At 42.3% G+C, this 14146-nt stretch overlaps 1 protein-coding gene across 1 annotated transcript in view; it reads right to left on the bottom strand.

Annotated features, from left to right (window-relative positions):
• The window catches only part of LOC122814070 (active breakpoint cluster region-related protein-like), a 1143696-nt gene that overhangs the window by 11976 nt on the left and 1117574 nt on the right, over positions 1 to 14146 (bottom strand). Inside the window, exon 22 of the mRNA XM_044086683.1 lies at positions 9700 to 9841. Within this exon, the coding sequence (XP_043942618.1) occupies positions 9700 to 9841 (142 nt within the window). The remainder of the gene's footprint in view (positions 1 to 9699; positions 9842 to 14146) is intronic.

Genomic DNA, 14146 nt, shown 5'->3' on the forward strand with positions numbered 1-14146 from the left:
TCCTCAAAGATATAGCACATTCACACTGTTTATCCAGCATTCCAAACAGTAAAACCACTCAGGTGGAAAAAAAACTGAACCATGCCAGTGCCAGCAAAGAAAGTGAGCTCTGGGGAGCATCTACCTCTAAGGCCCTGGATAAGGAGAATGTCCTGTGAAACTAGAACACTGGATCCTTAGGAGGCATGATAAACAAGTCCAACAAGAGAAGATGAAAAGGTTGTCAATAATACAGCCTGTGCCAGTGGGCAGAATGGCCAAAAATACAGAGAACTTAGTTCTCCCTCACTCCAATAATGGGTAAAGGGAATTAAAGTGTCAGACTCCCAGGCTGCAATAAGATGAAACAAAAACCCCATGCAACACCAAACCAACCACCACTGGGAGGAATCCACCTCACTAGAAGCCCACATTCCCTTGGACATAAAGAGTACCTTCACTGTGCCTGATCCACAGCCTTACCAGGTACCATGAAATGAAGAACCTGGACAGGGCTGGAGGCTGTCTTCTAAGGGGAAGAAAGAAAGAAAAGAATGGAGGGGTATATCCCCCTTGCAAGGGTTGAAAGAACCACAGCACTTCAAGGAAGCAGAGCCATTAGGAAGACAGAGTACTCTGAGATGAAGTCCCACACAATAGGGCCAAGGGCCATACATTAGACAGGGATGCCTCATGAACAAGATATTCAGGAGATACAAGGGTGATGGAACTCCATATGGGCAGAAAGCCGCCATCTTGAATTGGCTGGTATCCAACAGCAGATGAGCATCTATCATGCCCCCTCCCCAAAAACAAATGGCAGGACTTGCCCCTATCCTGCATGCATATAGTCCCACAAGATCAGAATTTTACATCAGCCTAGTCTTCAAGATGAAGCCATCCAAGGAGAAAATATGTATCTGTGCTTACTTTAATGTCAGTGCATGGCTTATCAGCTGCTCTGAAATCATCAATCAAGACCCCATCAATAGCCAGAGGGGATATGGAAGACACTGGCCTCAAACAGGTAACAAAAGGGAACCTAGCTACCATTTTGCATACCAGGGCCTGCCTGGCCATTTGAAGAAAGGGTTCCATTAGTCACAAATGGCAAGAGTTATCCATGTCCTCCCTTGGACATGGATGGAGCCAAGGGCCAATAAACTGTGTACCTAAGTGAACAAGAGATGCGGAAATGAGAACTTCCCAAAAAAAGGGACATGGATACCCAGAACATTTATCTCATATGAAATGATCCAGCAAAAATAAGGAAAGACCATCATTCTCCAAGGAACAGGACAGGATCTGTTGTCAGAATACCCCACTCCTGAAAATGCAATGCTAAATCTAGCCCTTCCTCAAACAAGATGATGGGAGTGACTCTAAGAGACTAGTTGCTGAATCTCATACATGGAAATTTGAGCTACAGCTGTCCAAAGTCATAGCTACTGAGTAAGAAGGGGGATCGCTCCCTGCAAGGGGAGTAGGCAGACCTGTGTCACTCTGACACCATCAGAAAGTCATAGCTACTGAGTAAGAAGGGGGATAGCTCCCTGCAAGGGGAGTAGGTAGACCTGTGTCACTCACTCTGACACCATCAGAAAGTCATAGCTACTGAGTAAGAAAGGGATAGCTCCCTGCAAGGAGGAGTAGGCAGACCTGTGTCACTGACACCATCAGAAAGTCACAGCTACTGAGTAAGAAGGGGGATAGCTCCCTGCAAGGAGGAGTAGGCAGACCTGTATCACTCTGACACCATCAGAAAGTCATAGCTACTGAGTAAGAAGGGGGATAGCTCCCTGCAAGGAGGAGTAGGCAGACCTGTGTCACTCTGACACCATCAGAAAGTCATAGCTACTGAGTAAGAAGGGGGATAGCTCCCTGCAAGGGGAGTAGGCAGACCTGTGTCACTCTGACACCATCAGAAAGTCATAGCTACTGAGTAAGAAGGGGCATAGCTCCCTGCAAGGGGAGTAGGCAGACCTGTGTCACTCTGACACCATCAGAAAGTCACAGCTACTGAGTAAGAAGGGGGATAGCTCCCTGCAAGGGGAGTAGGCAGACCTGTGTCACTCTGACACCATCAGAAAGTCATAGCTACTGAGTAAGCAGGGGGATAGCTCCCTGCAAGGAGGAGTAGGCAGACCTGTGTCACTCTGACACCATCAGAAAGTCATAGCTACTGAGTAAGAAGGGGGATCGCTCCTGCAAGAGTAGGCAGACCTGTGTCACTCTGACACCATCAGAAAGTCATAGCTACTGAGTAAGAAGGGGGATCGCTCCCTGCAAGGGGAGTAGGCAGACCTGTGTCACTCTGACACCATCAGAAAGTCATAGCTACTGAGTAAAAAGGGGAATCGCTCCCTGCAAGGGGGAGTAGGCAGACCTGTGTCACTCTGACACCATCAGAAAGTCACAGCTACTGAGTAAGAAAGGGGATCGCTCCTGCAAGAGTAGGCAGACCTGTGTCACTCTGACACCATCAGAAAGTCATAGCTACTGAGTAAGAAGGGGATCGCTCCTGCAAAGTAGGCAGACCTGTGTCACTCTGACACCATCAGAAAGTCATAGCTACTGAGTAAGAAGGGGATCGCTCCTGCAAGAGTAGGCAGACCTGTGTCACTCTGACACCATCAGAAAGTCATAGCTACTGAGTAAGAAGGGGATAGCTCCTGCAAGGAGGAGTAGGCAGACCTGTGTCACTCTGACACCATCAGAAAGTCACAGCTACTGAGTAAGAAGGGGATCGCTCCTGCAAGAGTAGGCAGACCTGTGTCACTCTGACACCATCAGAAAGTCATAGCTACTGAGTAAGAAGGATAGCTCCTGCAAGGAGTAGGCAGACCTGTGTCACTCTGACACCATCAGAAAGTCACAGCTACTGAGTAAGAAGGGGATCGCTCCTGCAAAGTAGGCAGACCTGTGTCACTCTGACACCATCAGAAAGTCATAGCTACTGAGTAAGAAGGGGGATAGCTCCCTGCAAGGAGTAGGCAGACCTGTGTCACTCTGACACCATCAGAAAGTCATAGCTACTGAGTAAGAAGGGGGATCGCTCCCTGCAAGGGGAGTAGGCAGACCTGTGTCACTCTGACACCATCAGAAAGTCATAGCTACTGAGTAAGAAGGGGGATCGCTCCCTGCAAGGGGAGTAGGCAGACCTGTGTCACTCTGACACCATCAGAAAGTCATAGCTACTGAGTAAGAAGGGGGATAGCTCCCTGCAAGGGGAGTAGGCAGACCTGTGTCACTCTGACACCATCAGAAAGTCACAGCTACTGAGTAAGAAGGGGGATCGCTCCCTGCAAGGGGAGTAGGCAGACCTGTGCCACTCTGACACCATCAGAAAGTCATAGCTACTGAGTAAGAAGGGGGATCGCTCCCTGCAAGGAGGAGTAGGCAGACCTGTGTCACTCTGACACCATCAGAAAGTCATAGCTACTGAGTAAGAAGGGGATCGCTCCTGCAAGGGAGTAGGCAGACCTGTGTCACTCTGACACCATCAGAAAGTCATAGCTACTGAGTAAGAAGGGGATCGCTCCTGCAAGGGGAGTAGGCAGACCTGTGTCACTCTGACACCATCAGAAAGTCATAGCTACTGAGTAAGAAGGGGATCGCTCCTGCAAGGGAGTAGGCAGACCTGTGTCACTCTGACACCATCAGAAAGTCATAGCTACTGAGTAAGAAGGGGATCGCTCCTGCAAGGAGTAGGCAGACCTGTGTCACTCTGACACCATCAGAAAGTCATAGCTACTGAGTAAAAAGGGGAATCGCTCCCTGCAAGGGGGAGTAGGCAGACCTGTGTCACTCTGACACCATCAGAAAGTCACAGCTACTGAGTAAGAAGGGGATCGCTCCCTGCAAGGGGAGTAGGCAGACCTGTGTCACTCTGACACCATCAGAAAGTCATAGCTACTGAGTAAGAAGGGGGATCGCTCCCTGCAAGGGGAGTAGGCAGACCTGTGTCACTCTGACACCATCAGAAAGTCATAGCTACTGAGTAAGAAGGGGGATCGCTCCCTGCAAGGGGAGTAGGCAGACCTGTGTCACTCTGACACCATCAGAAAGTCATAGCTACTGAGTAAGAAGGGGGATAGCTCCCTGCAAGGAGGAGTAGGCAGACCTGTGTCACTCTGACACCATCAGAAAGTCACAGCTACTGAGTAAGAAAGGGGATCGCTCCCTGCAAGGGGAGTAGGCAGACCTGTGTCACTCTGACACCATCAGAAAGTCATAGCTACTGAGTAAGAAGGGGGATAGCTCCCTGCAAGGAGGAGTAGGCAGACCTGTGTCACTCTGACACCATCAGAAAGTCACAGCTACTGAGTAAGAAGGGGGATCGCTCCCTGCAAGGGGAGTAGGCAGACCTGTGTCACTCTGACACCATCAGAAAGTCATAGCTACTGAGTAAGAAGGGGGATAGCTCCCTGCAAGGGGAGTAGGCAGACCTGTGTCACTCTGACACCATCAGAAAGTCACAGCTACTGAGTAAGAAGGGGACTCGCTCCTGCAAGGGAGTAGGCAGACCTGTGTCACTCTGACACCATCAGAAAGTCATAGCTACTGAGTAAGAAGGGGATCGCTCCTGCAAGAGTAGGCAGACCTGTGTCACTCTGACACCATCAGAAAGTCATAGCTACTGAGTAAGAAGGGGGATAGCTCCCTGCAAGGGGAGTAGGCAGACCTGTGTCACTCTGACACCATCAGAAAGTCACAGCTACTGAGTAAGAAGGGGGATCGCTCCCTGCAAGGGGAGTAGGCAGACCTGTGTCACTCTGACACCATCAGAAAGTCATAGCTACTGAGTAAGAAGGGGGATCGCTCCCTGCAAGGGGAGTAGGCAGACCTGTGTCACTCTGACACCATCAGAAAGTCATAGCTACTGAGTAAGAACGGGGATCGCTCCCTGCAAGGGGGAGTAGGCAGACCTGTGTCACTCTGACACCATCAGAAAGCAGCACAATGCACCCCAAGACAAGCTGAGAAGGGGAAGAACTAATACATGTCCTGGGAATATTGAGCAAGTTAAGGACACCCAGAACTATGATAGAATCCAAGCAGGTGCCCTTCCACTCCAACCCAGCTCCCAGCTTCTCATGGAATGGAAGGATCGTAGGAGGAAAGACAAGCCCCTGGGTCAGTGGGACTCCATGGAACTCACTGCAGTTTCCTCCCATTTCTCCAAAACATGCTGGCTGATTGGCTACACTAAATTGTCCATATATAGTGCGCATTTACCCTTGTACTTGTGGCCTTGGTCGTGGTCCTAAAGAGACTGTGCACCCGTTAATTACACAGTTAATAAACAAACAAATAAATAAACTGACATTTACTCACTTGTCATTAGGGAAGAAGGTAGTGTAACCCACTGCAATGGCACTGCTGAGAGAGGTGCACTGTATGCAGCATAGGGGTCATAGGTAGACACCTGCCTTTGCCAAGCCATGTTGTATAGTAGCCTTCATGGGGCTGTGTGTAGGACTGTGTGCACTCACTTGGGATGGCATAGAGAGCTGCCAGCTCATAAACATATATATCAGCCACTTGAGATGGGGTTATGGGCAGAAAAACAGAAAACTGTCATGGTTGCTTAGAAGATACTCATTCCACAATCGTCTCTTGGCCTGATGAAGAGGAATGAATGCACATAACTGTGGCACATTCAAAACAATGACAGGGAATTACAACAACTTAGAAAAATAACCACAAAAAATCAGGTTAGTGTAGTCAGAACAGCAGTATAATTAAAGCAGTACTATAAAGTCACTGCAACACATTTAAAATGGCTGCATGGAACCAGCAGCCTAAGCAGTAATGGCAATCCTGATGCCTGATGACATATGCAGACTGGAATACAATGACCAATAGCATTTGGCACGATACACTGCTTCACTGGGGGATGGGCAGCTATATTAGTAAATATGTAATATATCTACATTGAATACATTGTAGCCACTGTTATATTAGTAAATATGTAACATATATACATTAAATACATTGTAGCCACTGCTATATTAGTAAATATGTAACATATACACATTAAATACAGTGTAGCCACTGCTGTATTAGTAAATATGTAACATACATACATCAAATACATTGTAGCCACTGCTATATTAGTAAATATGTAACATATATACATTAAATACATTGTAGGTGCTGCTATATTAGTAAATATGTAACACATCTACATTGAACACATTGTAGCCGCTGCTATATTAGTAAATATGTAACATATACACATTAAACACATTGTAGCCACTGCTGTATTAGTAAATATGTAACATACATACATCAAATACATTGTAGCCACTGCTATATTAGTAAATATGTAACACATCTACATTGAACACATTGTAGCCACTGCTATATTAGTAAATATGTAACATATATATATATATATATATATATATATATATATATATATATATATATATTATATATACATTGAATACATTGCAGCTGCTATATTAGTAAATATGTAACATCTACATTGGATACATTGTAGCTGCTGCTATATTATTAAATATGTAACACATCTACATTGAACACATTGTAGCCACTGCTATATTAGTAAATATGTAACATATATACATTGAATACATTGTAGATGCTGCTTTATTAGAAAATATGTATCATATATACATTAAATACATTGAATACATTGTAGCCACTGCTATATTAGTAAATATGTAACATATATACATTGAACACATTGTAGCCACTGCTATATTAGTAAATATGTAACATAGATACACTAAATACATTGAATACATTGTAGCCACTGCTATATTGGTAAATATGTAACATATATACACTAAATACATTGAATACATTGTAGCCACTGCTATATTAGTAAATATGTAACATATACATCGAATACATTGTAGCTGCTGCTATATTAGTAAATATGTAACATATACATCAAATACATTGTAGCCACTGCTATATTAGTAAATATGTAACATATATACATCAAATACATTGTAGGTGCTGCTATATTAGTAAATATGTAACACATCTACATTGAACACATTGTAGCCGCTGCTATATTAGTAAATATGTAACATATACACATTAAACACATTGTAGCCACTGCTGTATTAGTAAATATGTAACATATACATTAAATACATTGTAGCTGCTGCTATGTTAGTAAATATGTAACATATCTACATTGAATACATTGTAGCTGCCGCTATATTAGTAAATATGTAAAATATCTGCAGTAGCAACATGCATCTAACCACTCCCCCAATATCATTGTTAACCTATGGTAATTTAGTATAATTAAAGAAACTAATAACTTGTAGGTGTGTCTTTGGGGAAATGACCAGTAATTTGTGGGCATGGAAGTATTTGCATTTTCCTTTGTACTGGATATGTTTTTTTTAAGTTTCTGTCTGAATTCAGTGTAAGACTGAATTTCCTTTTAGGGAAGAGTGAAGTGATTCCAAACATTTTTGGCCAATGTATGAAAAGCTCTGACTGGCAGTGCGGACTTTGCTTGTTGGTGTCTAGGCTGTAGGATTTGAGTGGGACAGTGACCTTAGCTAACAGAGCGACATTCAGGGGATTATACAGCAAAAAAGTGGACTCATTAAAATTTAAAGAGCTTGAATACAAGCGAACACAGTCATAAATGAGATCCTTGACTTACTGGAAACCACTTTTGTTCTTGAGAGAGTGAAGCACTGATGTTCTCTTCTTGGGAACAGGGTAATACATCTGAATATAAGGATGCATAGTGCCTGTAGGGTAGAGAGGTTTTTCTTACATGCAAAAGAAATAATTGCTATAATATATTCCAGTTGACCAATGAGGATTCCCCTACAAACTGCAATTCTGCTTTCTGCAGAAAGAAAATATGATTTTTATGAAATATAACAGCAATTTGTTAATTTTGGCTGATGCCATATTAATGTGGCAATGAAAGTTTACATATTGTCAGAGCAACAGTCCTAGAGAATGGAAAAGAGTTGTTAATTCTAGCTATTACTGATTACTTCCATGGTGGTGCAGTGGTAGCATTGTTGCCTCACAGCAAGAGGTTCTCCCATTCGATTCTCGGCTTGGGTTGAGAGTGCCTTCTGTGTGGAGTCTGCATTTTCTCCACATGGTCGAGTGGGCATTCAAAAGACATGTGTTGAATGGACGTGCCTTTATTGAAAGTTGGGCATCGGGCTGGCAACTCGACACCATAAAATCCAACTGCCAATCATTAGCGGACCGGAGTTCTGCTGTGGCGACCCCTAACCAGGAAAAGCCGAAAGACAAACAACATATGCAACAAAGGGGATGCCGATAATGTTTGGTTGGTTCCAAAAATTATACATTTTATCTTTTTAGTGTTTAGTATCAGGAACCTATCCTGCAGTCGTCTGGAAAGTAAAGAAAGGTATTTTTATAATTCTCTTTTACTTATGGATGAAAAGAGGTTGAACCATAACTGTGATGAAAACTCTCTGTTATGAATCCTGGACCAGTGATTTCAGTTAGGACATGTACAACATCTGCACCAGTATGAGCTATAGTGGGGACAGATTAGAGGGTTGTCCATTTATAAAAAATAGGAAAAGGAGAGGGGGGAAATATGCAGCCTTGGGGTACTCTGGGTTTTGACCTGGACAGTCCCAATCTGTTAGGGTCTCCTTTACCTTCCCTGAAAGGAGGGTGAGCACAAGCATCATGCTGATCCCCATTTAAATCTTCATTTCCTTACAACACCCCCCCCCCCACACACACACACACACACACACACACACACACACACACATGCATGGACATACGCACACACCCACACATATGCACACACATGCATACAGACACAAACACATGCATACACATGTGCACACACACCTACAGACACACATGCGCATATGTGCACACACAAATGCAAATTCACATGTATACACAGAAATTCACACACATAGGCATGCACACATGCACACACAGACAGGCATACACACATACAGGACACCTGCTACATACCCTGCCTCCTCTGCATCTACAGCAGTATGTCACATCCTCTATGAGGAACAAATAGTCATTAGTGCCACACCTCACTCTCTGTTCAGGATAAACAGTCATCAGTAGCTCATCGCACTCTCTGGTCATGTGATACATTATTACCCAATACTTAAGTTAAACAGTCATCAGTAGCTCATCGCACTCTCTGGTCATGTGATACATTATTACCCAATACTTAAGTTAAACAGTCATCAGTAGCTCATCGCACTCTCTGGTCATGTGATACATTATTACCCAATACTTAAGTTAAACAGTCATCAGTAGCTCATCGCACTCTCTGGTCATGTGATACATTATTACCCAATACTTAAGTTAAACAGTCATCAGTAGCTCATCGCACTCTCTGGGCATGTGATACATTATTACCCAATACTTAAGTTAAATAGTCATCAGTGACAGCCCAGTCCCTCTACTTGTATTGAATGGTCCTTAATAGCACCCCAGAGCAGGTCCTCTAACCAAGAAATGCATTAATGGTAGTCAGGCCCACCCATCACCTGCTGCACCCCTCCCAGTGATCCACACCTGTTCCTTAACTTGGATGACCTGCACTACAGAGTAAACATCAGTCTGTACACCCTTAAAATGTTTTCTATCCAGTACAAATTCATTACTGATGTAACAGCACCCATAGGTAATGGTTTTCCAACCAAATTTCATATTTGTGAACTTCATGTCAGTCCCACTTACCTGTACAACAATCTCCTGTGAAATGTCCTTGCACGATCCTGCCTGCATGTTGCCCATAGGAGGGGCCTGTAGTAATGTTGGACCAAAGACTGTGGCAAGGTTGTACGATGTCATTTTGTTGATGGTTTCCTTTGACGATACCCTGTGAAGACAGAATGGAATACAGAGTGTTTGTTTAATGTTCTGGTCTAACTGTCAAAATGTTTGCTGTAGCAGAAAAGAAATGTGCAGTGTTACCCTTAAACTTTTACTCAGCAATACATTGAAAAAAAAATGTAGAAGTAATACAATTTTGGGAAAAGAGACTGCAGCTACTATGTTCCTAGAGGTAAAGCACTCTTGTATTTCTACCTGACGTCAGAGTACTATAACCACACCAGAGTGAGATTATCTTCCACTGTTACTCCTGCAACCTCTCTATTTAGCCAGATTCGGTCCACCCTCACCCAAACACCCATGCTGAGCAGGTTGTATACAGTGAAGCTACTGTGGTGATGTAAAGATCATTACATGGTCTCTGCAGCCTCTTGTACTTCTGAACTGTCTGGATGTTTGGACAACGTCCACATTTTGCCTTATGAAAAAAAAAAACAATGTAGATTCTTTTTTTCTCTGTTGCTTCTGTTTAACAGCACTGCTATACTGTGCAAGCATGGGAATGTAAGTCCCATACGATGTGCAGTGCATTATGGGAATGTAAGTCCTATACGATGTGCAGTGCATCATGGAAATGTAAGTCCCATACGATGTACAGTGCATGATGGGAATGTAAGTCCCATACAATGTGCAGTAATCAGGAAACATAGAAGAATAGCAAAAAATGTGGAGGAAGACTATACTGTCTTTATACAAAGATGTTATTTAAGAAAGGTAAGCGATTAATGTCATTGTATAATAGCAATGACCCTAGGTGTGTGTTTTGCTGGATTTACCCACTGTTGTCCTAGTCTTGATTATTGCTTAAATATTACACAATCTAGTATTGTTTCTAAATCTCTAATGGTGTATTGCTGAGGATGTTTTAGGTCCCCATCCCTAACATGAAAATTTTACACAGAGTTGAGATAGCGAGCCCTTGGATTTATTCACTTAGTTATCTAATTTTATTTTTTGTTTGTTAGTAAAGGTATTGGTCTAAATTTCAAGGGCTCGCCATCTCATCTCTGTGTAAAATTTTCATGTTAGGGATGGGGACCTAAAACATCCTCAGCAATACACTATTAGAGACTTAGAAACAGTACTAGATTTTTATACCAGATATATATCTCAAAAAGAGCACAACTAACATATGTTAACAGCAGATCCAAATTTAAAAAAATTCAGAATAACAGTAACACACATATACTTAGCGTTCAGTGAGGCAAAAGAAACAGTAAAGTGTGAAGAGAACAGAAACCTGGAATTATACACAGAAAGATGGTGAAGATGGGGAACCTAAAAGCCAAGGAAGTTTAGAAGAAAAATAAGGTAAAATAGAATATGAACTATGGACAAAAATATGCATTCAGGAAGACTAAGTAAATGGATTACCGTTAGACACAAACGCCAAATTAAGGACGTGAAACATGAAGGGGAAAAAGAAAGGAGGAAGAGCATGATGACAATGAACGTCTAGTCATTTCGGTAAATGCAGACAATGCAAAAGAAGCTGTTCCAGTGCTGCAACAGGTAGCACACTTGCCTTTGGTGCAGAAGGTCGTGGGTTCCATTCCCACAGTAGATAGCTATATCACTGAGACTGCTGTGCGTCCTAAAGAGAATACTGGACTCCTCAGTGTACCGTGCTTTGGTTGGGACGTTAAACCAAGACCCCATCTGCATGAGTTGGTGGTAGCTTAGGTGGAAGTAAAATATCTCACAGCATCTGTTGAAAATAGTAGGGAAGCATCCTGGTGTCATGGCCAAATTTACCCAGGCAATATAAATACCACCTTGAGTCTCCCTTGAAAAGAAGCAACCAGCCTAGTGGAACTAACCCAGTCAACAAATGATTAATAATTGATGGGGGACGACTCTTGTTTTTACAACACAACTAATCAGATAAGCAGGTGACATGACTTTAGGGGCTAGAAGTAGCTACACAAAGAACTGTAAAGACAACATTTTAGGAAAAAAGAAGATAGAATAGTCATCTTACACAAGGGCATAAATGATGCTGAAAAAAAGAAAGGCATAAGAAACCTGTAACCATCATAATCCTGGGCTGACTAATGTGGAGATGACACATGATGGGAGCAGAAGTGAGCATGCTCAGTGAGCATGCTTTTTGTGGTGGGGTTGGTACACATCCTGCTATAAGAGTGACACCTGTGGGTCAGACCACAGGCATACAATCTATATAAAAGGGTGGTACATGGCAGTGTAAGCCAGTCACTCACAGAATCTGTCTCAAGACAGTCATGATGTGCATACAAAATGTGTACCAGAGTATACCCTACTATAACAGACGTGTACCAGCATATACCCTACTATAACAAACGTGTACCAGCGTATACCCTACTATAACAGACGTGTACCAGCGTATACCCTACTATAACAGACGTGTACCAGCGTATACCCTACTATAACAGACGTGTATCAGCGTATACCCTACTATAACAGACGTGTACCAGCATATACCCTATTATAACAGACATGTACCAGCGTATACCCTACTATAACAGACGTGTACCAGCATATACCCTACTATAACAGACGTGTACCAGCATATACCCTACTATAACAGACATGTACCAGCGTATACCCTACTATAACAGACGTGTACCAGCGTATACCCTACTATAACAGACGTGTACCAGCGTATACCCTACCATAACAGATGTGTACCAGCATATACCCTACTATAACAGACGTGTACCAGCGTATACCCTACTATAACAGATGTGTACCAGCGTATACCCTACTATAACAGACGTGTACCAGCGTATACCCTACTATAATAGACGTGTACCAGTGTATACCCTACTATAACAGACGTGTACCAGCATATACCCTACTATAACAGATGTGTACCAGCGTATATGCTACTATAACAGACGTGTACCAGCGTATACCCTACTATAACAGATGTATACCAGCGTATACCCTACTATAGCAGACACTGCATTTTGTCTGCATATCTACAATGCAGCAAGGGGGAGGGATTAAGAGCAGAAGAAAATCATCTGACTCAGAAGAGCTGCGTATTATCACTGATTCTCATGTCCACACCTGGTATCACTGAATGTTGAGAAATGGGGGGGGGGGGGACTGACTAGCAGGCAACAGGACTTAATAGTTACAGGAGACTAAATAGTCAAAAAAGAGAAAAAAACTTCAAGGCAATTTTCTGAATAGTGACACTTCTTAATCACAAATCAAAGAAGCATTCAATGTAAAGTACAGACTGAATTATTTAATTCATTCAAATTTTACTATTATAATAAACCCACATCACCAGATTATTCAAAAAGTGGGAGAAAAGTTCATTATTGATTTATTTCATTACGTATTTCTTTTTATTAAGTTTTACATTTAAAAGATTCAGTGAGAAGCCCAGTGTATTTCCATTATTTATCGACTGATATTTCTTTATTTATTTATTTTATTTTATTTTATTTTATTTTACATTTGTTGACCGGGCTAGTCTAGCTGGATACATGTCCTTTTTCAGTAGAGGCCCGGGGAGATAAGCTCCAAGAGATGGTCTAAATACAATAGTACAAGTTCAAACAACACAGAAAAAATATCAATATACTAATAAAAATAGCAACTTTGAAAAGGAAATAAAAATCATCAACAGTGGTATCAAGTAATTAACGGTACAGAGTTTGTAACAGGATATATTATTGAGGACAAAAATGATAAAACAGTGAAATTTCAGGTATGGAGACATGTCAGGTTAGGTCATAGGTAAACAAAGGAAGTTAGGTGAGTAGTAATGTAGCAAAGGAGTTACTTAATAAGAGAAAGTAAAAAGAGGATATAAAAAAGGAAAGGGTAGATAAGAAAAGTATGATAAGATGGAAAAAAGTAGCAGAGGCTAGTAAGCACTGGATAGGTTAGATAACTTAGTAGAGGTAGATGCCGAGTCTGGTTTTGAACAGGGGCAGAGCCAGTGAGTTTTGAGGAGAAGTTTAAGTCTATCTTTAAAGAGAGATAAAGAGGTGAGTGAGGAGAGGTCACAAGGGAGAAGATTCCAGGATTTACCTACAGCATTAGAGAAAAGGGAATCCCCAGCTCTGTTGTTAGGTTTAGTGGTGTGGACTAGAAGTTTGTGAGATGAGCGTAAGGACTTCAGATTTGTATAGGGGGTGATTAGGGTAGATACACTTGGAGTATTAGAAGGTTTATAAAGGATGTTGTGGGCAAGGGTGAGTTGGTGAAATTTAATCAGGTGTTGTAGTTCTAACCATCCTAGCTGTTTTAGGTTAATGCAATGATGGGTTCTGAATGGGTTGCCTGTAGC

This window comes from Protopterus annectens, chromosome 10.part0 (assembly GCF_019279795.1).
Source record: "Protopterus annectens isolate FY-2018-M chromosome 10.part0, PAN1.0, whole genome shotgun sequence".
NCBI classification, from domain to species: Eukaryota; Metazoa; Chordata; order Ceratodontiformes; family Protopteridae; genus Protopterus; species Protopterus annectens.